This window comes from Hyla sarda, chromosome 1, assembly GCF_029499605.1.
Source record: "Hyla sarda isolate aHylSar1 chromosome 1, aHylSar1.hap1, whole genome shotgun sequence".
NCBI classification, from domain to species: Eukaryota; Metazoa; Chordata; class Amphibia; order Anura; family Hylidae; genus Hyla; species Hyla sarda.
Window position 1 is genome coordinate 130,263,522 of NC_079189.1, and position 26,602 is coordinate 130,290,123.

At 42.1% G+C, this 26,602-nt stretch overlaps 1 protein-coding gene across 2 annotated transcripts in view; it reads right to left on the reverse strand.

Moving 5' to 3' along the window:
- The window catches only part of TMA16 (translation machinery associated 16 homolog), a 107,520-nt gene that overhangs the window by 40,415 nt on the left and 40,503 nt on the right, over positions 1–26,602 (reverse strand). For both annotated transcript variants that reach the window (XM_056561362.1, XM_056561373.1), the window contains exons 2-5: positions 17,033–17,142; positions 15,428–15,465; positions 8,462–8,546; positions 5,494–5,642 (exon numbers count right to left, since the gene is read on the reverse strand). In XM_056561362.1, coding sequence (XP_056417337.1) covers positions 5,494–5,642; positions 8,462–8,546; positions 15,428–15,465; positions 17,033–17,142 — 382 coding nt within the window. The remainder of the gene's footprint in view (positions 1–5,493; positions 5,643–8,461; positions 8,547–15,427; positions 15,466–17,032; positions 17,143–26,602) is intronic.

Genomic DNA, 26,602 nt, shown 5'->3' on the forward strand with positions numbered 1-26,602 from the left:
GTAGGCCACATTCCATTATCGGTAAACAGTAGAATGATGTGCTTTACCAAAAAGCTCTATCTTGGTCTCATCTGTCCACAAGATGTTTCCCAGAAGGATTTTGGCTTACTCAAGTTAATTTTGGCAAAATGTAGTCTTGCTTTTTTATGTCTCTGTGTCAGCAGTGAGGTCCTCCTGGGTCTCCTGCCATAGCATTTCATTTCATTTAAATGTCAACGGATAGTTTGTGCTGACACTGATGCTCCCTGAGCCTGCAGGACAGCTGTGATTTATTTGGAACTTTTTTGGGGCTGCTTATCCACCATACAGGCTATCATGTGTTGACACCTTTCTACAATTTTTCTCTTCCGTCCACGCCCAGGGAGATTAGCTACAGTGCCATGGGTTACAAACTTCTTGATAATGTTGTGCACTGTGGACAAAGGCAAATCTAGATCTCTGGAGATGGACTTGTAACCTTGAGATTACTGATATTATTCCACAATTTTGGTTCTCAAGTCCTCAGACAGTTCTCTTCTCCTCTTTCTGTTGTCCATGCTTAGTGTGGCACACACAGACACACAATGCAAAGACTAAGTGAACTTCTCTCCTTTTTATCTGCTTTCAGGTGTGATTTTTATATTGCCCACACCTGTTATTTGCCCCAGGTGAGTTAATAGAGCATCACATACTTGAAACAATCTTATTTATCCACAATTTTGAAAGGGTGCCAATAATCTTATCCAGACAATTTTTGGAGTTTGTTGTCACATTATGTCCAATTTGCAATTTGTCCAAATCTCTGTGTGTGTGTGTGTGTGTGTATGTTCCAGCATCACTTCCAAAAGATATTAACATGAAACTTGGTACGCATGTTACTAATAAGTCAACTGCAAATATAGGATAGGTAATTTAACCCTTACTCACCCCCATTTGTGAGAGTCAGGGGTTTTGGTTTTGTCCCATACAAGTCTATCTATATATATAAAACTCAACGTGTGTATGTATGTGTGTATGTTCCAGCATCACATCCAAACGGCTAAAGATATTAACATGAAACTTGGCACACATGTTACTTATATGTCAACAACAAACATAGGATAGGTGATTTAACCCTTACTCACCCCCAAAGTCCCATACAAGTCAATGGGAAATATATGTTACTGCATAACTTCCAAACGGCTTGAGATATTTCGATAATACTTGGTCACATGTTACTTATATATGTCCACTTAAAATATAGGATAGTTAATTTAACCCTTAACTACCCCCATTTGTGAGGGTCAGGGTTTTTGTTTAAAGTCCCATGCAAATCAATGAGAAATGTATTTTCCCACATAACTCCCGTATGGCTGGAGATATTTCAATAACTGGTACACATATTACGGGTCGGGATAGGAGGACCGGGATAGGAGGACCGGGATAGGAGGACCGGGATAGGAGGACCGGGATAGGAGGACCGGGATAGGAGGTCGGGATAGGAGGTCGGGATGTGACAACAATATATGAGGACGGGCTATGAAGTCAACAGCTTCATCCTTTGTTTATTTTCCTCCCCAACAAGGATTAGGAAGTAAAAACCGGGCAACGCCGGGTACTCAGCTAGTAGTAAATATATGTTACTGCATAACTTCCAAACAGTTGGAGATATTTAGATAATACTCAGTCACATGTTACCTATATGTCCACTAAAAATATAGTATAGTAAATGAAACCATAACCTACCCCCATTTGCAAGGGTCGGGTTTTTTGTTTAAAGTCCAATACAAATTTATGGAAAATGTATTTTCCAGCATAACTTCCATATGGCTGGAGATATTGCGATAATACTTGGTCACATGTTACTTATATGTCAAATAAAAATATATAATAGTTAAATTAACCATAACCTACCCCTTATGTGAAGGATAGGTTTTTGTTTCCAGCCCCACAAGTATATAGGATTTCCTGTACCTTACTCCACAAACTCCGCTCTGCATCTCCTGATGAATGAGTCAGTCTGGTTGGCAAGCCACACCCTCCCCACATTCTTGCAAAGACATGCCCACCATTTAAGCCACACCCCTTTTATTTCCAGCTTACAATATCTTCATCACAACTCAGCCCCACCTGAGGATGGGATATGAGGATTAGAAATGCAGATTAGATGTGAGCACAGGATATGGGGATGGAATATGAGGATGGGATATGAGGTCGGGAAATGAGCATATGTGGTTGGGATATAAGGTTGAGATATGAGGTCATGATATGAGAACAAAATATGAAGACGGGATATGAGGTCAGAATATGAGAAGGGGATTTGGGGACAGGATATAAGGATGGTATAGGAAGTAGGGAAACAAGGTCGGGCAAAAAGGTTGGGCTATGAGGACGGGCTATGAGGTCGGGCTATGAGGTCGGGCTATGAGGTCAGGATTTGAGGACTGCATATAAGGATAAAAGCTACCTCCTTTGTTGCTTTTCCTCGCCCCACAAGGATTAGGTAGGAGAAACCGGGCAGCGCCCGATACTCAGCTAGTTATTTGATAAAATCTAATTTGCAGAATGTCACAAGGCATGTATACTATATATATATTTTTTTAAAGTTTTGTAGATGTTCTGCACATTGTTACCAAGGATCTAACTACATTGGCTTGGAGGATGCAAGATAAAAAGGGCATTATGATTACTTTTTAGGAGGTTAAATTAATATAATTTTGTGTACTCACCTAGGCATGTGGCATGGAGGCCAGCTGCATAGCACTGAATCAAAGATGTATTCTCCTCTAATGCAGCAGGCTCCATGACATCTGACCCTTCAAAAGACAACTGTTAACCGAAAAGCAGGTTTAAAAAATAAAATAAAAAAAATAATATAAATATATATATATATATATATATATATATATATATATATATGTATTCATTTAAGAGGGGGTTCTATTTTGTGTAATAAAGTTTATAAGGATGGTTACATACTACCTAACCTACATTCAGAAGGTTTCCAAAATAGATGACAGATAGGCCTGCATAGCAACCAATATAATCTTCGGGGTATGTTAAAACCCCTTTGTTGTATTTCCTTTTTTTCTTTGTTTCCCCTCCCCTTATATTTTCCTTTTCCTGTATCCCACCCTTTTAACTGTGAAAAATAAACACTTTAATAAGAAAAATCTTATGGTCTTCACCTAACAATCTCAGTTCGTGTACATGTACAACTTGCCAGAGACACTGTTAAGACACTAATCTAGACACTAATCATTTATTGCCTTAATTACTATAACTCACTAATACCTGGCATAACACTAGCACAGGGGCTTTGCTTCCATCCATCATGAAGGCAGAAGTCAGCTACCGTATTTTTCGCCGTATAAGACGCACTTTTTCTTCCCCAAAACTGGGGGGAAAAAGGTCGGTGCGTCTTATACGGCGAATACACCCCTATGGCTGCGGTCCCTGCAGCCATCAACGGCGGGACCCACGGCTAATACAGGACATCACCGATCGCGGTGATGCCCTGTATTAACCCTTCAGACGCGGCGATCAAAGCTGACCGCCGCGTCTGAAGGGAAAGTGACACTAACCCGGCTGTTTGGTCGGGCTGTTCGGGACCGCCGCGATTTCACCGCAGCGGTCTCGAACAGACCGACTGAATAGCCGGGTTAGTGCTTACAGGACACCGGGGGGGACCTTACCTACCTCCTCGGTGTCTTCTCCGTTCAGGGATCCCCTGTATGGCCGGCGCTCTCCTTCCTCGTCATCACGTCGTCGCGTACGTGCGTCGGCGTGCGTAACGACGTGATGGCGGCGACGGAGAGCGAGGATACCCGGCCGGCAGCAGAGACGTTCCGGAGCGACGGGGACACGGCAACAGCGATTGAGCAACATCCAGGGCAGCGGTGACGGAGCGGCGGGGACACTCGAGTATTACCTCCTCCTGCAGTGGTCTTCAATCTGCGGACCTCCAGATGTTGCAAAACTACAACTCCCAGCATGCCCGGACAGCCAACGGCTGTCCGGGCATGCTGGGAGTTGTAGTTTTGCAACATCTGGAGGTCCGCAGGTTGAAGACCACTATTGGGTTCAAAATCTTTTTTTTTTTGAGATTTTGTCCCTAAAAATTGGGTGCGTCTTATACACCGGTGCGTCCTATAGGATGAAAAATACGGTAATCTATCTTCTCTGGTGGTTATACTGATTTATGTCTGTCTCTTATTACACTTTTAACCGGTTTCTTTAAGAAATAAATTCTAACCTCTCCTATAAGTCTGCAACAGCATACATCTCTGCTCATATCTCTGTCTTACAACCCACCATGTTCTTCACTCGGCCAATGACCTACGACTTTCACCATCCCTAATAGTTTTGCTTTTATAAAGCAATGCCAGCAGAGTTAAGCTTTTTCCATCATAAGATTACTGTACCGTGCCAGGTATAAAAATGACAAGTCCTGAAATGCAAATCATGGAAGAACTGCAAGATCTGTGCAGAACTAAGATAGCAGGAAATGAAAGCTCTAGGCTATAACAAGTAATACAACAAAACTACAAACATTTTCTACTATTAAATCATAAATATTTGAAAACAGTAATGTGGCATTTATAATGGTGGACATTCGGGTAAGGCAATGAATATATAAAAATATTCAGTTTTGCAATTTAAAGAGCCACTTCTAGAGTATTTTACTCAATGGCTACTTGCAGAGTCTGCCCAAAATTATGTCAGATCCCTGTGGTACAGTCTGGATGTAAAGCTTCAGCAATTAGTCAAGATCGCTTTGGCAAAACATATATAATTAGATCCTACCAGAGGATACATTAAGAATGCGGATAGTCTTTAAAAAAAAAGTCATTTGAACAAACTTTGCATAAATCAATAGTACAAGTGAATATAAGTCACTTATTAGACAAAAATCTCCTGTTCTCAAACATTCCTGCTGATCAAATCTACGTCTCTAAATATCAGCTCAGCTTCGTCCTGTGTCTGCAAGCTCCGTCCACCATATCTAGGAGAACTAAAAATTATAGATGAAGCCTGCAGAGCAGAAATCTGGTAAAAAATACCATATACAAGTTATATAATGGCCAGTAATAGTGCTGCTCCTCATGTGTAGACAATAAGGCAGTTTATCCTAATCTCCCTGTAATCTCCAGGTCGCTCGACCACCGACATCACATACACGGCTGTATGAACTAGCATTCTGAACATAAATGTTCAGAATGCTAGGGTGCTGGACCCCTTGTGATCAGACCTCTTATCCTCTAGATAGGGGATAAGATGTCTAGGGGTGGAGGACCCCTTTAAGCCGTTACCATATTGTATAAAATTACTCATCATTTTAATTGCGATGAGAAGATTAAAAACAATGTGTCATATACTCTGCTAATTGTAATTAACAAAATGTAAATTCCTGGTTGGTGATTATTTGGTAGGAAGAAGTTTCAGCATAAGAAATACAACAATGTAGTAACACATAAAGGTTCTTTAAGGATGGAAAACAGAAATAAATCATAAGTACAAAGCAAAAAATATTACCCATTCCATATCCATTGTACAGCCTTCTTTCGTGCTCTATGGTCTGTTTAATGGCAGTCTCTCGGGAGCCATGCTGTCTCGCTTGTCTGCCTTTGATGCTGTTATGCAATTCAATTTGTTCCAGTTCTGTATCAAACCGATGCAAATAGCTGAAAATGCAAGGAAATTCACATATATAATGGCCACAATATCTATCATATAAACAGCACTAATAATTTTTATCAGCAAATAGTATTGCAATGGATATTTTTTGTTTTGCACAGCATATTCAGAGCAAGCTTTACAAGGGCCATATATCTTGTGCTGCATTAATGAAGACTTTTATAAAGAGCATATGAGAAGTATGAAGGCTTTACAGCTGTGTGGTGTACAAAGTAGCGGGGAAGGCGGCTGCGAAGACCATTCATCACCAGCTGCAATAACACCAACCTGCCCTCTATTTAGTGCAGTGTCACATGTCAATGTAACCATTTAAAAAATATACGGAAATATAGATTGTTTTCAGTTTTATACCGATTTCACTGTAGAACACACAGTTACAGCACAAATATTAGAACTAGTATCGCCAATGTTTTTATATGTAGGTTACAAAGTGCAGCTTTAATTAGATTTTTTTTTTTTTAGAAATCCTTACCCATACTCCCTACCAAGATGTATGGATAATACAGAACATGCTTCCCTGATTCAGACTACGCTTTAATAACCCAAACATGGCCCAGCCATGCATTACAAAAGCTTTAGCTCAAACAAGTCTATTACCGTATATACTCGAGTATAAGCCGAGTTTTTCAGCACGATTTTTCGTGCTGAAAACACCCCCCTCGGCTTATACTCGAGTGAACTCTCCACCCGCAGTGGTCTTCAATCTGCGGACCTCCAGAGGTTTCAAAACTACAACTGCCAGCAAGCCCGGGCAGCCATTGGCTGTCCGGGCTTGCTGGGAGTTGTAGTTTTGAAACCTCCGGAGGTCCGCAGGTTGAAGACCACTGCGGCCTTCGACATCATCCAGCCCCCTCTCACCCCCCTTTAGTTCTGTACAGTACTCACCTCCGCTCGGCGCTGGTCCGGTGCTGCAGGGCTGTCCGGAGAGGAGGTGGTCCGGTGGGATAGTGGTTCCGGGCTGCTATCTTCACCGGGGAGGCCTCTTCTAAGCGCTTCGGGCCCGGCCCCAGAATAGTCACGTTGCCTTGACAACGACGCAGAGGTACGTTCATTGCCAACGTACTTCTGCGTCATTGTCAAGGCAACGCCTCTATTCCGGGCCGGAAGCGCGGAGAAGAGGCGCCCCCGGTGAAGATAGCAGCCCGGAACCACTATCCCACCGGACCACCTCCTCTCCGGACAGCCCTGCAGGACCGGACCAGCGCCGAGCGGTGGTGAGTACTGTACAGAACTAAAGGGGGGTGAGAGGGGGCTGGATGATGTCGAAGGCCGCAGTGGTCTTAAACCTGCGGACCTCCGGAGGTTTCAAAACTACAACTCCCAGCAAGCCCGGACAGCCGATGGCTGCCCGGGCTTGCTGGGAGTTGTAGTTTTGAAACCTCTGGAGGTCCGCAGGTTGAAGAACACTGAGGGCGGATGATGAGAAGAGGATGATGAAGGGGGGGGGGGGGTGTGGGATGATGACAAGAGGATGATGAAGGGGGGTGGGGATGATGAAGGGGGGGTGTGGGATGATTACAAGGGGATGATGAAGGGGGGTGGGGATGATGACAAGGGGATGATGAAGGGGGGATGTGTGGGATAATGACAAGGGGATGATGAAGGGGGGATGTGTGGGATGATGACAGGTGATGATGATGAGGGTCTGGATGATGACAGGCGGTGATGATGATGAGGATGTTGGATGATGACAGGGGGGGAATGATGTATTTCCCACCCTAGACTTATACTCGAGTCAATAACTTTTCCTGGGATTTTGGGTTGAAATTAGGGGTCTCGGCTTATACTCGGGTCGGCTTATACTCGAGTATATACGGTAATAGAAAAATTTAAATGAATGGGAGTCGAATATGTTGATGCTAAACTATTTTTTTCCCCCGTTTAGTTCTTTGGAAGACGTAGTACATAATGAAAATGATATTAACTTGGCATGAACATAATATTACTGATCCGAAGAATAAAAAACAAAACAAAAACAATGATGGAATCATTAGTGGCTTTTATTGACAACATTCTAACAGTATATAAATTATTATGTATAGTAGGGATGTCCCGATACTGATATCGGTATTGGGACAGATACTGGACATCTGCAATCGAAGTTGATCGTAGAGGTTAAAAGTCTTGAAATTAACTGCCGGTTAGATCAGGGATTACTGAGGTGAAATTGCGGTTACGATCAGCTGAGAGTACAGGCAGTAAGCCGCTAATTTTTTCCATAAAAAAAAAAAAACCTGTCACGACTGAAAAAAAGGATTGGTAATTGGTAAGGGCGAGTGCTTAAAAAAATACTGGCACTCGTACACAGCCTTACAAAAAATGGTATCGGGACATCCCTAATGTATAGTATTAATTTTTATAGGAACCATTGTTGTACACAGTTTACAGCAAGTTTCTGTTTCCATTGGGACATTGGGATTGGGAAGTGTGAGATAAAGCCATGTTAAAATGTTGCCCTTGGCTAGATTTAATCCCAGGACCCCAGTACTGCAAGGCAAAAGCTACATGGCAATCCATGTGATAGCCCCTAGTACAAATTGTTATCAAAGATTAGAAAAAACTAAAAAAAAAAAAAAAAAAGCACCACACACGTCCTCAGGATGTGTGTGGTATTGCAGCTCAGTTCCATTGAAGTAAATAGACCCAAATTGTAATGCAACACAAAACCTTGGCACAGGTGTGGTACTGTTTTTGGAAGAAATTTGATCTGTTTTTCTATTCCTGGATTACCCCTTTAATATTTGCAGAGAAGCCAGTTGTCAGTATATATCTTACAAATGTCTATGTAATTACATAGATTTCTTACCTTTCAATGAGCTCACATACTTCCTTCTTAGTGTACTCTGTTTTGTTAGGATCCAGATTACTTTGAAACCACTCAAGTTTTTCCCCTGTGTAAAACAAACAAACAAAAAACATTTACATTAAACACTGACCGGACCAGAGATTTTCACCCAAAACATGAATTGGCCCATTACTTGTGGTAGTACCGGCACTTGGCTATTGACAGTTAAAGACTATAGACAACTTTGTATTGAAATTATTAATATTGTTGACTACCGATTGCTCTACTGCTTCCATTATAGATTTGCTCCTGGCTGTGTAATCTCTCTCTCTGCTTTCTCCACCTTTGTCACATTGTTATATGGCACTCCCTATTATACTCTATATGTCACTGCTCAAAGTAACAGCCTATTACTAGGTCTGACCAATGCGTGGGGAGGGCAGCTAGGAAGGTAGGTAAATCCCCCCCCCCAGCTTTCATCATTCAGATGTGCTGACTTTTATGCAGGTCAGAAAATAAGCAAATCAGTTGACAAATGAGTGTTTGCTCCATGTAATAGGTTCCTTAGAGATCGCGTCAGGAAGAGGAGAAGATTGTACATGGACAAATCAGAGTAAGAAGTCTTTTGAGAAGATACATCACACATGCTGTATTGCATCAGTAGCTAAGAAGAAAAGCCCCAACAATGCAGCATTCAGGGTGAACTGGAGAAAAAGAAATCACACATATTCTGTGTAGAAGTAAAAAAAGAGAAAGGAAAGCACCCACAGTTCACTTTATGAAGGAAATTAGACGAAATCCATGTCTGTAAGTACAAGGAATCAGAAGACCCTCATGCACTGTGGAAGACAAACTCATGTACACAGATGAAGCCGATAGGTCATGAAACCTTGTAACGGCAGCAGAACAGCATACTAGATGTATAAAGCACAAGCATGCATTGGGATGGGAATGCCCACATGACTAAAATCTGAAATGAGGAAACTGCATATCACAGGATCTAATAATAAAAAAGAGGAAATGAGGATAGCAGCCTGAAATCTAATACAACTGAAAGAAGTCCCATGCCAAAAACCTATCCCCTATCCATAGCATAGGGGATACATTTTTAGATTGCGGGGATCCCAGCAGTTGGGGCCAACATTGGCCACACTAATATAAATTTGATGTGTTTTTATTATGGACTCAAATATAATGGAATAACAATGGAATGCAGTGGAATTTCATGGATGGAATGGGTGTAGGGTGTCGGCAGGACTGGCTCCAGGAATGGTGGTTGATGCAAAGAGCTGATTAGACAACCATTTGCTTTTATCCTGGTCAAAGCCATATGATAAGCCTGGCACCTGAGTAATAAGAATGGAGGTGAGCTACAGTTCCTGTTACCTCCTATCATAAAGCCATAAAACCAGCCCCTGCGGTGTTGAACACAATGGACTGTCATCCTGTCAGTCCACCAAGGTGTGGTTCTCGAGGAAACTTGGATGAACATCTGTCAACACAATATGGGACAACAAAGAGGATCCCCCACTCCAGATGACATCAAAGAACAAGAACTGATTGCAATGCAAATAAACCACCTACAGGACAACATTCAAAAACCTCAAACTGTTCTGATTGGCCAGGGAGATGTCTTGGGATGGGCAATGTATGGGTTATGTGTGTGGATGACTGCTATATATATGTTACTTATAGGATGATGAGTTAGAGAGAGCACTTCCTACCCCCTTCCTTTCACCTTCCCCTCTTCCATGCACCCTATCCCTTAATTAGTTAGGTTCTCCCTTTGTATTGATATGTATAGCTTATAATAAACCCCTATAAAGATCCAGTTGTCCTCAATCAATTAGAAAAGCACCCCAAAAACAAAGCAGTTTCTACACCCGCGAGCTCCTGTACAGGGCCCTGGCTCTCCCCAGGAGTGGCGCGTCACGACCCCTGCACGAAGTGGGGGACACCACGCCCATCCATATATCTCTGTAGGAGAGCTGATCATTTTACTGAGAAGATCACTGTGCATGTTGTAGATATGTGACCATGTCTGTTTTTTTCTCCATTTAAATTCACATTTTCTTGGTTATAATGCCACAAGGATTGTACAGATTTGGGGATTTACAGCCATTCTTCTCTGCAGATACTCTCAAGATCAGGTTGGAAGAGGAAGACATTTTCAGGTCCCTCCAGAGATGTTCGATTGGGTTCAAACCAGGGCTCTGGCTGGGTCACTCAAGAACATTTACAGAGTTGTCCCTAAACCACTCCTGGGTTGTCCTGGATGTGTGCTTAAGGTCATTGTTTTGTTCAAAGCTAAAAACTTTCAGCCCAAGCTGAGGTCCAGAAAACTCTGGATCATGTTTTCATTGAAAGGGTAATCTAGCACATTCCACAGGATAGGGGATAAGTGTCTGATCCTGACTGCTCTGATCAGGAGAGTAAATGCCTTCAGAACCCCTACAATCAGACACTTATGATTGGGGTTACGTTTTTAACTTTAATATTATTTATGTACTTTGCTCTTTTTAGTTTTTTTCTCAACCCTGGCCCAGCTGCTGAAAAAGCAACCCACCCCCATGCTACTACCACCTTGCTTCACTGTTGGGATGGTATTGGTCAGATAATGAGCAGTGCCTAGTTTCTTCCAGAACTGATGCTTAGAATTGAGGCCAAAACATCAACCTTGGTTTCATCATATCAGAGAACCTTGTTTTTTTTTACAGTTCGATTGCAAAAAAAAAAAAAAAAACACACAAAAAAAAACCAAACTCCAGGTGGGCTTTTAGTTGTGTCTTTTACTGTGAAAAGGCTTTCTTCAGGGAACTTTAAGTACAGTAGACATTTTTAGTACCCTTCTCCAGATCTGTGCTTCCACACAGTCTCCTGTCTTGTTTTTTGCTCTATACATGGTCATATACAGGGGTGTGTCTTTCCAAAGTTTGTCCAATCAGCTGAATTTAGTTGACAATAATCAAGGTATAGAAACATCCTAGAGATGATCCAAAAAAATGGAAGGCCCCCCGGAATCTGAATATTTATGTCCATGTACAATTTTAGTTTAATTTTCATTAAATTGGCAAAGATTTCTAACAATGGGGGAGATTTATCAAAACCTGTGCAGAGGAAAACTTGGCCAGTTGCCCATAGCAACCAATCCAGCTTGCTTCTTTCATTTTTATGAAGGCCTGTGAAAAATGAAAGAAGCAACCTGATTGGTTGCTATGGGCAACTTGGCAAGTTTTCCTCTGCACAGGTTTTGATAAATCTCCCCCATTGGGGCTATGAGTGCTGAATGATGGGGAGAAACTGAACTGAAATGATGAGGAGAATAGTTTTAGCACAAGGCCTCAACATAACCAAAAGTGAAAAACGTGAAAGACTTTGTGAATGCATCTTATATACCGGGTAAGATCCTCCATGATAGGTCGGTTTATCAGAGTTGCTTCTTACATTTCAAAGGCGGGATCGTTTCTACGAAGACAGAGATTTTGCTTCCAATCTAATAGCCCTGCATATCCTTTGTTTAACCTATGTACTTGGTATCCAAGGCTGGTCATATTGTGTGCTACCGAGATATATCAATTTATGGTTTCATGAATAGTTGATCCATCTCTTTAGATAATATTTAGGCATCAATGTTCTAAGGGCTTAAAACAGGAAGCACTAGTATGGTGGATTGTGCACCAGTCAACGTTATAAGGCTAACATTGACTGGTTTAAAATTCCTACTTCCAGTCTACAGCCCTTTAAAGTCTATGGGGGAGATTCATTAAAACCTGTGCAGAGGAAAAGTCACCCAGTTGCCCCTAGCAACCAATCAGATGACTACTTTCATTTTTAACAAGGACTCTGCCAAATGAAAGCAGCGAGCTGATTGGTTGCTATGGGCAACTGGGCGACTTTTCCTCTGCACAGGTTTTGATGAATCTCCCCCTATATCCCTGATGGGATGTGCCATTGTGCACATGGCACAGCAACATTTTTGGGGATTTGGTTAAGGGGTGGTATTTGGATTGATTTGACTTTATATTTGATACTAAACTGAAAGGGAATTGCTCTGTGGTGCTTTTGCCATTTCGGCGGATGCTATCTCACACATATGGACAGATGTAACACATATTGTATTAGTTTTTGTTTTTCTGCTATTCATTTATGCTATGGTAGTTGGTAGGTCAGGACCTATAGATAAAAATCATTGGAGCATAGGGACAGAGGGGAGGTTCATGGGCGGGATCGCCCTTATTAGGGTGGGAGTCCTGCTTTGTTAGGCAGGCGGATAACAGCCAGGTAGGGCCAACCTAGGCCCCCCCTAGACTTAGACAATTATTGTGTCACTATCCCTATTATTTATGTACTGCCCATCTCCATAGTGACCACACATGTATACCCCCTAGTATATCTTGGCAGCATCAGCATACTTTGTTATTTTGTGTAGTATATTATTATTTAGTTTTTATTCTTAATAAAGATTAAGTTTTAGGATATACAGTTATCCCTCAACTTACAATGGCCTCAACATATAATAGTTTCAACATACAATGGTCTTTTCTGGACCTTTGTAACTTGAAACCAGACTCAACATACAATGCTAAGGACAGTCCAGATCTGTGAAACGTGTCAATGGTTGGAAGAACTGACCAATCAGAATGGGCATTTTACTGGTAAAACAACTGTATAACTGAAGAGCATGCACTGAATTCATGTCCGATAGCGCCCCCTACAGTACAGGGAGGTATTACATGTTCTGTACTACTCTTAACATATGCCATGGTTAGCTGCTCCTTTGGACACCAGGTAAGGGCGGTTCCATTTTACTTTTCAAGGACATTGTGTCTACTGTCCAGGACCCTGAAGAATCTCCTTTCCTCAACATAAACAGTGGCTTACAGCTCCCAGCAGCTTTTTCTTACTTTTATATGTAAGCACTTGCTTTATGTATATTAGTTATCTACTTATTTTTCTTTAATCCTCACATTTTCCTATTTTTGGATGACATTTTGGTGGCTTCAGAACCAATTATCAGGTTTCCATAGAGTTATGGTCTCAACATACATTGTTTTAAACATACAATGGTCGTCCTGCAACCAATTAATATTGTAACTTGAGGGACCACTGTATTAGAATTTCTAATTCTATATGTTGGGTGGCAATGCTCTGTTTCCTACAGGTTCCTACAACTAAAGTGCACACCTATAAAAACAAAAAAAGAAAAAATAAATAAAAAAAATTCACTATTGTTTAGGTTTCTCACTACAGTAACACAAATGAGAGCATACAAGGTACGGCTAATAGGATGATATTAAAGATGATGCAAGGCTGACAATAATATGTCTTAATGGTGTCCTTCCCTTCTATTCTGTAATTGCTGCCCCAGTAGTAACTGCTTTCCAACACAGCTGAACTGCATGTAAGTAGCCTTAGGGTCTTTAAATGGCATGTGTTTTTTAGAGAATACTTAGGAAGCTTATTCCATAATAGTGCACAGTTCATAATGACCCTTTTACCAATCTTACAAATCTACCAAATGGCACAAATATTTGTTCTATTTCTGTCGCAACATCATGTGAAAGAAGATTCTCTCCTAAAAAACAAAGCCATAATACAGCCATGTGCATCAGGACTTATACTAGTGTGCACACATGTATATGTATTTGATATATATGTATTTCAGAAATGCTAAGGAGCTAATAGATGCCCTTTACCTATGCTACATGAAAACTTCAGGCCAGCAGCTTGAGAATATCCAGGGTCAGTAATAACTTTGTTTTGTCTATGTGGTTGGTGCGTTTTACTTGCATTATTTATTGAAATAGTACAACCCCTTCAATTGTAAATAGGTAACATTACAACAATTGACAAGTAGTTTTTTAGTACAGTAATGTTGTATCCTCCAACTTACTTTTGTAATGGGAATCTATATGACTCCAATGCAATGAAGGCTCCACCTAAAAGGTCTTAAAGGGGTATTCCAGGATTTTTTTTTTATTTGACTATGCTACAGGGGCTGTAAAGTTAGAGTAGTTCATAATATAGTGTCTGTACCTGTATGTGATGGTTTTCTCACAATTCTTTTGTGATTTTCATCCCAATATTTATGTTTAACAGCATACAAAATGGTTGTTATCCCAGATTTTCCCCAGCTTGCAATGCGTCCGAGACCTGACTCACTAGTCAGCTGATGACAGGGAGCCTGTCTGCTTCAATGGGTGGAGTGATCGCTTGGTGGGAGAGATCAATCTGCAACTAATGCAACAGCTGTAGGCACCCTGATTGAAAACCACAGGTCTCTTGAATGGATGCAGCTCATTTATGTTTCAATGGGTGGGGTGGCTGATGTGTGGGAGGGAGGAAAATGGAATTATGGGATTTGTAGGCAAAGAAGGAAATTCAAACAGGAAATACCAGTTCACAAAAAGCTAGACACAGTGTTATGGTAATCTCACAACATAGCCATTTAGCCCCAAGACAAGCACAGATCCTTCCTATGCATGCCCATTTCTGCCTGCCAGGTACGTACTAAAATAACTTTATGGTGGTTAACCCCTTTAATGTAGAGTTAAAGGCAGCCATACACCAGTGTTTCCCCAACCAGAGTGCCTCCAGCTCCCAGGAAGTGAAACAAATGGTTATACACGATCAATGACATTAGGCAAATAAGGAGCAATTTTTCTGGCAATATTCTGTGAACTTTCTGATAACATTAGTTTCCAAAAGATAGTTTGCGAACAATCTTTGATCCGACTATCGCATGAAAATATTTAATATGGCCAACGTCTTTTCAGACGATAACAGTCTGTCATTGGTTAGCTAAGACAATTGTTAATTGTTAAATATCACCCGACCAGCGATCATTTTGTTTGAAATCATCCACATTCATCAACTTTAATCTAAGGTGTATGGGCACCTTTATTTTAACATCATAGGGAAACCTGAATGTATGCCTGCATAGATTATACCAGTAGATTTGACAAAAATATACGTTATATTACTTACGAAGAATGCTTAACTTCAAGGCTTTTTCGTTTTTCACCCTTGAGGAAAAGAACATATAATTCATTAAGGTTCAACATTTAGACATGTAAGGAGTAAAAACTAACATAAAGTGAACAAACTTCTTTAGGGATGCACCAAAATTTTGTCTGCTGAAAAGTATCAGCTGAAAATGGGGTTACTTGTTTAGTGGCTTGCGGCGGGAGCATAGCTTGCCCCGGGAGGCGAGTTCAGATGAACAGACGCACTCACCCAGGGCAGAGGCGGAAGCAGAATTTCATCGGAAGGCGGAAGTATTTCATCCTGTGATGAGATTGCAGCTGAACGACCTGCGATGATGTCATACAGTAGGTGGTGCTGAGCTGTGATGAGACTGTGACTGAAGGACCTGTGATGATGACACAGAGTAGGTTGTGGCTGAAGGACCTGCCATGATAATTGCAGAGGTATAGGAGAAAAAAGCTGCGATGGCGCTCCCAAGGAAGTAACCTGAAGTCGTGGGTATTGGTGCAAAATAATTTATTCTTACAGCATAAGAAATCAAAGAAAATAATATAAAGCAAGATGCGTTTCGGGAGTCACAGCTCCCTTTTTCAATTGCAGGTGGTTGCTGTACAGCAACCCCCTGCAATTGAAAAATGGAGCTGTGACTCTCGAAACGAGTCTTGCTTTATATTATTTTCTTTGCTTTCTTATGCTGTAAGAATAAATTATTTATTATTTTGCACCAATACCCACGACTTCGGGTTACTTCCTTGGGAGCGCCATCGCAGCTTTTTTCTCCTATACCTCTGCAATACTCTACGGACTCTCCTCTAGGCTCCATCCTCACGCTGCTGGCCTGCATACCAAGCTACCATCACCGGCAAGGAATACGCTACCCCCACCTGGGTACTCACCTACACCGGCTAAAGACCTACACCGCACCCGGCACTACCTCCGCTTTTTTTCCTCCATTTATTGCTCTGCCATGATGATGACAGAGTAGGTGGGGCTGAGCTCTGAGAAGATGGCTGAAGGACCTGCCATGATGATGATTACATAGAGTAGGTGGAGCTGAGCTTAAGGGGGCTGTACGCATCTAAAAGAAAGGACAATATTGTACAAAGGGGCTGTATTATAGGTTGCAGTTCACTGCTCTATAGCAGTGCATGCACAAAGTTTATTCATGTGTAAGTGGCAGTAACACTTGAATAGACTTTTTGCATGTACTGCTGTAGAGCAGTGATCTGAAACCTGTGGCTCTGCAGTTGGTGCAGAACTACAATTCCAGCATGTCCTGACAGCCAAATGCTGTACTGTAGAGGACATGCCCCTTGCAATGCATTGCTGTTAGTTAGTGCCTGCTGGGAGTTGTACTGCTGTATTAGCTACAGAGTCACAGGTTGCAGATCACTGCTCTATAGCACAACATGCTGGGAGTTGTTGTTTTGGGTTATTTTCTGTTTTCAGGCAAGCACTTCCTAAATTTTTGGTTCCGGTCCAAAAATTTCATTTTGATGCACCACTATTTATTATAGCATATACCATATGGATTAAGGATAAAAGGAGTGTGTGTTAAATAATTACAGAATAAAGGAAATTGTTTCATTAAAACCCATCACTTACTTCTCCCTTCTGTCCTGCTTGTGGCCTTCTCGAGCTAACTGGGCAGCTTTTCTACTGTAAGGATGGATGACCTTCTTTTCCTGTTTACCTTTATTCTGAGGTACTTTAGGCTGCAATGTAAAATCCACCAACAATTACAATAGCACAGCGATTGACAAGGGTAAAGAAAACAATTGTCTACAAAAAAATGGCAATGGTAATCCACATTTTGTTATACAGTGACCTCCCCGACTTATGATGGCCCCGACATACAATCATTTCAACAGACGATGGCCTCTCGGAGGCCATCGCATGTTGAAGGCAGCATCAACAGCCATTTTGTATGTCGGGGCCATCGCATAAACGGCTATCCGGCAGCACAGACTGCTTCAGCTGCCACCGGATAGCAGTTTACGGTGCCCCATGTGGTCCACTGACGATCACTTACCTGTCCTCGGGGCTCCGGCGCATCCTCTTCGGGATCCCCTCCATCGTCATCATCACGTCGCTGCGTACGCTGTCCCGCCATCCAATAGGAGCGGCGTGCGTAGCGGCGTGATGGTGGCGACAGAGAGCGAGGATTTCGGGGAAGCAGAGGCCTTGCCGGACACCCCAGGGACGCAGTGACAGCGATGGAGGGCGACATCCAGGGCAGCGATGACGGTCCAGAGCGGCGAGGACAGATGAGTACAACTTCCTATACCAGTGGTCTTTAACCTGCGGACCTCCACATGTTGCAAAACCCAGCATGCTTGGACAGCCAACGGCTGTCCTATACTTTACATTGTACGGATCTCTCAACATACGATGGTTTCAACAAACGATGGTCCATTTGGAACGGATTACCATCATATGTTGAGGGACCACTGTATTTTCCTAAAAATACTCTCGTCATGTTCTTGACCGCTTCCATAAGAACAATAAGCAATTCTCCAAGTACTTGGATGGCTGTAGACTAAGCGTCTACAACTGTAAATATTACTTACAGTATATTATTTAGCTTTTTTTTTTTGCTTTTATAAACGTTCTCAGAGGTTGTGCACATTTAATCAAATATTCTTTTGAAGGAGGACAGAGCTGTAAAGGGTTCTCATTTGATCCTTGGCTAAACAGCCGCATTTCTTATTCCTAATGAAGTGTATTATTTCAATTCTTCAGTCTTGCAGAAAAGGGTCCCGCGATCCTGTGGTTTTAAATTGGAAGTGAACCCTCCAGGCAGCAAACTTGCTTGTGTGTGCAATGCATGTGTGAAAATGCGCATTTCTTTGATTTAACTTACTTGTTGGCTGCTAAAATTAGAACTTAGACAGATTTCCATGGCAACACCTTCTGATAGACTTAAATGGATACCCTTTATCTGTACTACATGAAAACTTCAGACCAGCTGTTGGAAAACGCAAGGTTTCTATGACCACAAGAATCGAAGAGCAGAAAAAAAAAATCAAAAACATTTAAGGTCCTGTACACAATGGTTGAGCCGCGGTACCTGCACTTGGTTCAAAGCCAATTGCTGTGGTTTTGCACGTACAGGTGAAACGAAGCATTTAGCGGTAAATCAAGTGTAGGTACTGATGCTTAGCCGCATTGTGTATGGGGAAGCTAACTTTATATTCTTATGATTCTTCTTTAGTAAATGATAACTATTCTACATGTGATTTGGTCTAGGGCTAGGCGGTATGACCAAATGTGTGTATCACGGTATTTTTTAAACTTTTGGCGGTTCCACAGTATATAACTGTATTTCCTAGCCTCCCCCCCATATTAATTATCAGCCCACATCCCCATCGGGGTAAATACTCACATATCCCCTGCATGCGCTGCCCTCCTGTTTGTTGCGGCCGCCGGTGCTGGCACTCTACTGTACGCTGTATCCCTATGCCCGGGCTGCAAAAGGTAAACAAAATAAACTTAAACGCACCTACGTCGGCCTTATGCTGGGGACGGGAACGTCGGAGAGCCATCAGCCTATCACTGGCCGCAGCGATGTTCCGCCTCGGCCGGTGATAGGCTCAGCCCACTGTCATGTAAGAAGCTGGCTTCTTACATGACAGTCGTCTCAGCCTATCACCGGCCGAGGCGGAACATCGTTGCGGCCGGTGATAGGCTGATGGCTCTCCGACGTTCCCGTCCCCAGGAAACAAGTGAGGCCGGTACCGGACCAACGGAAGGGGAGTTTAAGTTTATTTTGTTTATTTTTTGTAGCCCGGGCATAGGGATACCGCACAGTATAGAGCAGTGGTCTCCAACCTGCAGACCTCCACATGTTGCAAAACTACAATTCCCAGCATGCCCGGACAGCCGTTGGCTGTCCGGGCATGCTGGGAGTTGTAGTTTTGCTACATCTGGAGGTCCGCAGGTTGGAGACCACTGGTATAGAGTGTCAGCGCCGGCGGCCGCAACAAACAGGACGAGGAGGGCAGCGCAAGCGGGTGACATGTGAGTAGTACCCTTCATTCCCGAGGGGGAGGGGCCAAACCGGTATTGCGGTATGGGTTAAAATTCATATTCGGTATGAACCGGTATACCGCCCAGCCCTAATTTGGTCCTGCCAGTCAATTATGTGGAGAATTGTTTCTCTGTATTCTAGCAATTTCATGGCATCAATGTTATATATCATTGGAAACATGCTGAGCATTTCTTGTTCCATTTCTAGAACGCATGACTTTATATCATATCCCTGACATTACACTGCTAAGTCTTATATAACAAGAATAAAACATAATAGATGCAATGTGACAGTCAGCAAGCAGTGACTTCCCACAGGCACACTAATGTAAAGTGACATTTATCAGGCCATTAACAGCGGCAGAAGACGTCTGATGAATGATGAAGTACTGATGAGCTGCATAGAGGCACATTGACTAACTGGCTCCAACCATTAGTCCAGATGACCAAAATATATATGTTCGCAATGACGAGTTTGGAGCTTTTCAGTCATAACAAAGCTATTTTTTGACCTATGTATAAGATCTGATTTAGAAAAAAAAAATGAAGAGTCAAAAGTGACCTAATAACTAATATTAAAGGGATACTCCGCCCTTAGACACCTTATCCCCAGGGGATAAGATGTCTGAACGAAGAGGTGAGGTCACTGGGACCCCCGACAACAGCCGTCACCCCCCCCCCCCATTCATGTCTATGGGAGGAGGCGTGACGGCTATCTACTAGCTGACACACCCCCTCCAGTAGACACGAATGGAGGGGCGTGGCATGACGTCACGAACACAGAAGCACCAAGCTTCCGTGTTCATTGCTTCTGCGGTACCGGGTTGAAGATCAGACATCTTATTTGCTTAGGATAATTTGCTTAGCGGCGGAATACCACTTAAAAACCACTAAGAAGTGAAGTAAATAAAACTGATTTTCTTACGGCACAGTCAAGAAAGGATATATTATGTTCAGCTTAAAATAAATATGTAAAAAATTGGAAAAAAAAGACTTTTAAGGGTCAAACTGTGATGGCTAGATGACTGGGTCAGAGGTAGGGACTACAAATAGTGTAAGGATGGGACAACAGGTAAACTAACAGTAAATTCAAGGGTGACCAAAGCTTAATGACGTACATAGGGGTGAAGGCTTGCCCTTATAGTTCAAACCCACAAAAGAGCGACTGTAGCACAAATTGCTTAAAAATAAACAAATGAAAAAAAATTATGCCGACAATGGCAGAAAGGCATGAGAACACAGTACATGACAAAGAGTTTTGACTGTTCTCTAAATCCTTCAGATCTTAAAGGGGTACTCCGGCGAAAACCTTTTTTCTTTTAAATCAACTGGTGGCAGAAAGTTAAACATATTTGTAAATTACTTCTATTAAAAAAATCTTAATCCTTCCTGTACTTTTTAGCTGCTGAATACTACAGAGGAAATTCTTTTCTTTTTGGAATGCTCTCTGATGACATCAGGACCACAGTTCTCTCTGCTGACGTTATTATAATAATAATAATAACACTTTATTTATTGTTGTCCTTAGTGGGATTTGAACCCAAGTCCCCAGCACTGCAAGGCAGCAGTACTAACCACTGAGCCACCATACTACCCATAGCATACATCTGTTATGCATGGTTGCTAAAATGGACAGAGATGTCAGTAGAGAGCACTGTGTTTGTGATGTCATCAGTGTTCCAAAAAGAAAGGAATTTCCTCTGTAGCATTCAGCAGCTAATAAGTACTGGAAGGATTAAGATTTTTTAATAGAAGTAATTTACAAATATGTATAACTTTCTGCCACCAGTTGATTTAAAAGAAAAAAGGTTTTCACTGGAGTACCCCTTTAACTCACACAAACATCCAAGGCTAAGTTTACATCTGTGTTGGAGCTCTGTTCAGGAGCTCCAATGCAGAGTCTGTTCCAGAGACAAACAATGGCGCTGAGCAGACACCAATGGCTCCCACTGACTTTGAATGGGGACTGCCTGGTTTGAGCAGAGAATAAAAAATGACTGGCAGTAAATTTTTCTCGGCTCCACTCCCATCATTTTAACAGAATCTGTCAACAGAACAGAAAAGAATGTGAATAAGCCCCAAGGGAACTGCTATAAAAATAAATAAAAAAAATTCCCATCTTTGGTAAACCCACAAGCCAAATATAAAAAGGACTTCAGATATTGACAAGTCACAGCAGTGGCATGAGGGGGACCCACACGATATTGGGCAGGTGCTTTTATGTTATGGCTAATCAGTGACCCAACTACAAGTAGAACCTTTAACTTTCTGTATTAGTCAAGCAAGCAGCTTCGGTATTAGTAAAGCAAGCAGCTTCGGTATTAGTAAAGCAAGCAGATTCTGTATTAGTAAAGCAAGCAGCTTCTGTATTAGTCAAGCAAGCTGATACAGTAAACACATCCAACAGAGACCATTGGGTGTGTACATTTATAATCCTCTCCTCTATGTCACATGTAGAGCTTTCTGCAAGTTTACAGTGCTATACACAAATTCTAACAACAACAATAATAATAGTAATGACCACAGAATGTAGTTGAGAAAAACCAACAGGAAATAAAATAGAATAGTGCTAAGCAAAGGATTTGTGGTCCTTCAATCTCAAGTTTCATACCAAGAGAATCATTTTTTGTTTGTTTGTATATAGTAGAAATACAGTCATGGCCATAAATGTTTAAATTTTTCAAGAAAATTAAGTATTTCTCACAAAAAAAGGATTGCAGTAACACATGTTTTGCTATACACTTTTATTCCCTTTGTGTGTATTGGAACTAAACCAAAAAAGGAAGGAAAAAAAGCAAATTGGACATAATGTCACACCAAACTCCAAAATGGTCTGGACAGAATTATTGGCACCCTTTCAAAAATTGCGGAAAAATAAGATTGTTTAAACATGTGATGCTCCTTTAAACTCACCTGGGGCAAGTAACAGGTGTGGGCAATATAAAAATCACACCTGAAAGCAGATAAAAAGGAGAGAAGTTCACTTAGTCTTTGCATTGTGTGTCTGTGTGTGCCCCACTAAGCATGGACAACAGAAAGAGGAGAAGAGAACTGTCTGAGGACTTGAAAACCAAAATTTTTGAAAAATATCAACAATCTCAAGGTTACAAGTCTATCTCCAGAAATCTAGATTTGCCTTTGTCCAGAGTACACAACATCATCAAGAAGTTTGCAACCCATAGCACTGTAGCTTATCTCCCTGGGCGTGGTCGGAAGAGAAAAAAATTGATGAAAGGTGTCAAAGCAGGATAGTCCGGATGGTGGATAAGCAGCCCCAAACAAGTTCCAAAGATATTCAAGCTGTCCTGCAGGCTGAGAACTATCCGTTGACATTTAAACAAAATGAAACGCTATGGCAGGAGACCCAGGAGGACCCCACTCCTGACACAGAGACATAAAAAAAGCAAGACTACATTTTGCTAATATGAACTTGAGTAAGCCAAAATCCTTCTGGGAAAACATCTTGTAGACAATGAGACCAAGATAGAGCTATTTGGCAAAGCACATCATTCTACTGTTTACGAAAAACAAAAAGAAAATAAAACAGTATCTACAGTGAAATATGGTAGATGTTCAATGATGATGTTTTGGGGTTATTTTGCTGCCTCTAGCACTGGGTGCCTTCAATATGTGCAAGGCATCATGAAATCTGAGGATTACCAACGGATTTTGGGTCGCATCCGAGATCTTGGGTCTTCCAGCAGGACAATGACCCCAAACATATGTCAAAAAGTACCCAGAAATGGATGGCAACAAAGCGCTGGATAGTTCTGAAGTGGCCAGCAATGAGTGGCCAGATCTAAATACCATTGATCACCTGTAGAGAGATCTTAAAATTGTTGTTGGGAAAAGGCACCCTTCCAATAAGAGAGACCTGGAGCAGTTTGCAATGGAGTAGTGGTCCAACATTCCGGCTGAGAGGTGTAAGAAGCTTATTGATGGTTATAGGAAGCGACTGATTTCAGTAATTTTTTCCAAAAGGGTGTGCAACCAAATATTAAGCTAAGGGTGCCAATAATTTTGTCCAGCCCATTTTTGGAGTTTGGTGTGACATTATGTCCAATTTTCTTTTTTTCCTCCCTTTTTTAATTTAGTTCCAATACACACAAAGGGAATAAACATGTGTATAGGAAAATGTGTTACTACAATCCTTTTCTGTGAGAAATACTTAATTTTCTTGAAAAATTTCAGGGGTGCCAACATTTACGGCCATGACTGTACACAGTGGGGGAAAAAAAAACACTTAAAAATTGTTAGCCTTTGTCACCTTTATTCTAATATAGCAGTAAGTAGAAAACATTTCATACACATCTCTGCCACCACAATAGCATAACCTTGCTTAGCATGCAGGCAAGCAGATTAATGGATAGACGCAACAGGGCTATACTGAGTCACCTTCACTCGTAAATGGCCCTACTTTGCCTACAACTGGCAGGTTTATTAAACGTTTTTTGTTGAAAGTCAACTAAATTGATGGCACACAAAAGGAAGCATACAAAAAAAAAAACTAAAAGCAATGTACATAAAAGGGTAGCTAACGGAAAAGTTTACGGACAAATACAATTCAATTCAACTTGAATGACAACAGCGAGAAACAGAGTTTTGTTTTACCCTCTCTGAGCCATGATGTGAGTTGTGGACACAATCAAGTCCAGTTCTGTATAAACAACATTATTTTATTATAGCATATCAATAGGGTTTTTCTATAGATCTAGCACCACACATAAGTGACAAGGCTTCAGTAGTTAAGTGTTGGAATGGTACGGTCATCCAGAATTATAGCAATTCACAAAGAATTAAATTGCTTTTCAAAATGGGAACTGCTTGACAAGTACATGTTACTTAAGAAAGTCTTTCCAGTGCATAAAGTTTAGGGATTTATAAAAGTTTTGAGATTTTGTGCCTTTCAGCAAGAAGTCACGGCTTGTTCTCACAATGTCCCCTTTTCTAGAACAGTCATCAGCATTTTTATGCTCAAAATACACTCATTTACACTAAGAGATATAGTTCCAATGCAAGCAATTTCTTATCAGCTGTATAGTTACAAAGAACACAAATCTAGAAAAAACACGATGTCCATGAGAAAGAATAATGCAAAGAAAGACTTGGATAGCTGTGTTCTCATTATTTTGGACTGGGTCCCAATCCCCCAAGGTAAATGATTTGGTCCCCAGGTCATCAGCAGGATCAGCAAGTCATGATGGCAGTATGATCCTCCTCGGGAGGATCATACTGCCCGCACACCATTGATAACATCACAGCACTCGCAGAATATACCATCTTCGGCCCATCGCAGTACGGGACCAGCTGTGACGGTGAGAAAACGTATATCCATTCTTCTATAGACTAACCTAGAGACTGAATTTTTACCTGATTTTTCATTCCACATCCAATTTTCCAGATTAGCAGTATATTCCGGATTATCGGCATTTATCAATATTATATTGCTAGCACTTTTTCAAATCGGCTGTTTCCAATCAATTTCCATTGTGTATCCAGCAGGGTGATGTTCTTGAGGTGTGGTATAAATAATTTTTCTAGATTTGTAAGTTACCGTATTTATCGGCTTATAACACGCACTTTTTAGGCTAAAATTTTTAGCCTAAAGTCTGCGTGTTATACGCCGATAAGCCGCTGCAGTTCAATGATTTAAAGCAGGCGCTTTAAATCAATGAACTGCAGCGGCTTTGCAGGTGCAGAGACAGCCACCGCTGCCGGCTTCTCTGCCCCTGCCTGTCCTGGGGTCTAGAGCCCTTCTGCCGGCCCTTCTCTCCCCCTGGCTATCGGTGCCGCTGCCCGTTCTCTCCTCCTGTCTGTCGGCGCCGCTGCCCCATTGCCGGCGCCGCTTCTCTCCCCCTGGCTATCGGCGCCGGCAATGGGGCAGCGGCACCGATAGCCAGGGGGAGAGAACGGGCAGCGGCACCAATAGCCAGGGGGAGACAAGGGCCGGCAGCAGGGCTCTAGACCCCAGGACAGGCAGGGGCAATCGGTGCCGCTGGCCCTTCTCTCCCCCTGGCTATCGGTGCCGCTGCCCGTTCTGTCCCCCTGACTATCGGTGCCGCTGCCCCATTGCTGTTGCGTCCCCCATCTCCGGTTGTATAATTACCTGTTGCCGGGGTCGGGTCCGTGCTGCTTCAGGCCTCCGGTGTGCGTCCCATGCGTCGTTGCTGGCTATCGGTGCCGCTGCCCCATTGCCGGCGCCGCTTCTCTCCCTCTGGCTATCGGCGCCGGCATCGATAGTCAGGGGGAGAGAATGAGCAGCGGCGCAGATAGCCAGCGGGAGAGAAGCGGCAGCAGCAGGGCTCTAGACCCCAGGAAAGGCAGGGGGAGAGAAGCGGGCAGCGACGGCCTCTCTCCCCCTGTCTTTCCTGGGGGCTTCTGCATGGTCAGAAACAGTGTATCGGGGTATACGCATGCACACACACGCACCCTCATTTTACAAAGGATATTTGGGTGAAAAACTTTTTTTACCCAAATATCCTTGGTAAAATGAGGGTGCGTGTTATAGGCCGGTGCGTGGTATACCCCGATAAATACGGTACTTCAATTTAAAAATTCCAGTACTTATCAGCTGCTGTATGTTCCAGAGGAAGTTCTTTTCTCTGAAACTAAATGGTTGAGCTCCTTTACAGCAGCTTAAAAGGCAACAGTGTGTACCAATTTGTGGGAACACCATTGCAAAATGGTTAATAGGTGGTATTTCACGCCCAAAAAAAATTATCATTAATATTTCCCCATTTATCCCCTATGTGTTGGAGAGATTGCGGTGGCCAGGGATCCTTAAAACACATCTTCCTCACATGCCCTATTATTTTCCAATTTATTACAGAAGTTAAAAATAGGATATCAAGATTAGCCCCCCAAGGCTTTCACATTAAAGATGAATTATTACTGCTATTGCTGGGGATAGAAGAAGATCTTCCAAAAATAATTTAAACTCCGGTAACCCACATATGCCTAACGTATAGAACCATATTAGCATCCAAATGGAAATCCAAAGATTCTCCTCACATTAGAGAACTAATAAATACTTTATTAATCCACTACACCCATGAACTGGTTTTAGCGGGTCAGAGAGGCAAAAGGGAAGAGTTTGCCTCATCTTGGGAAACATGGTTAACTCTCTACAAACCTCCATGACACAGT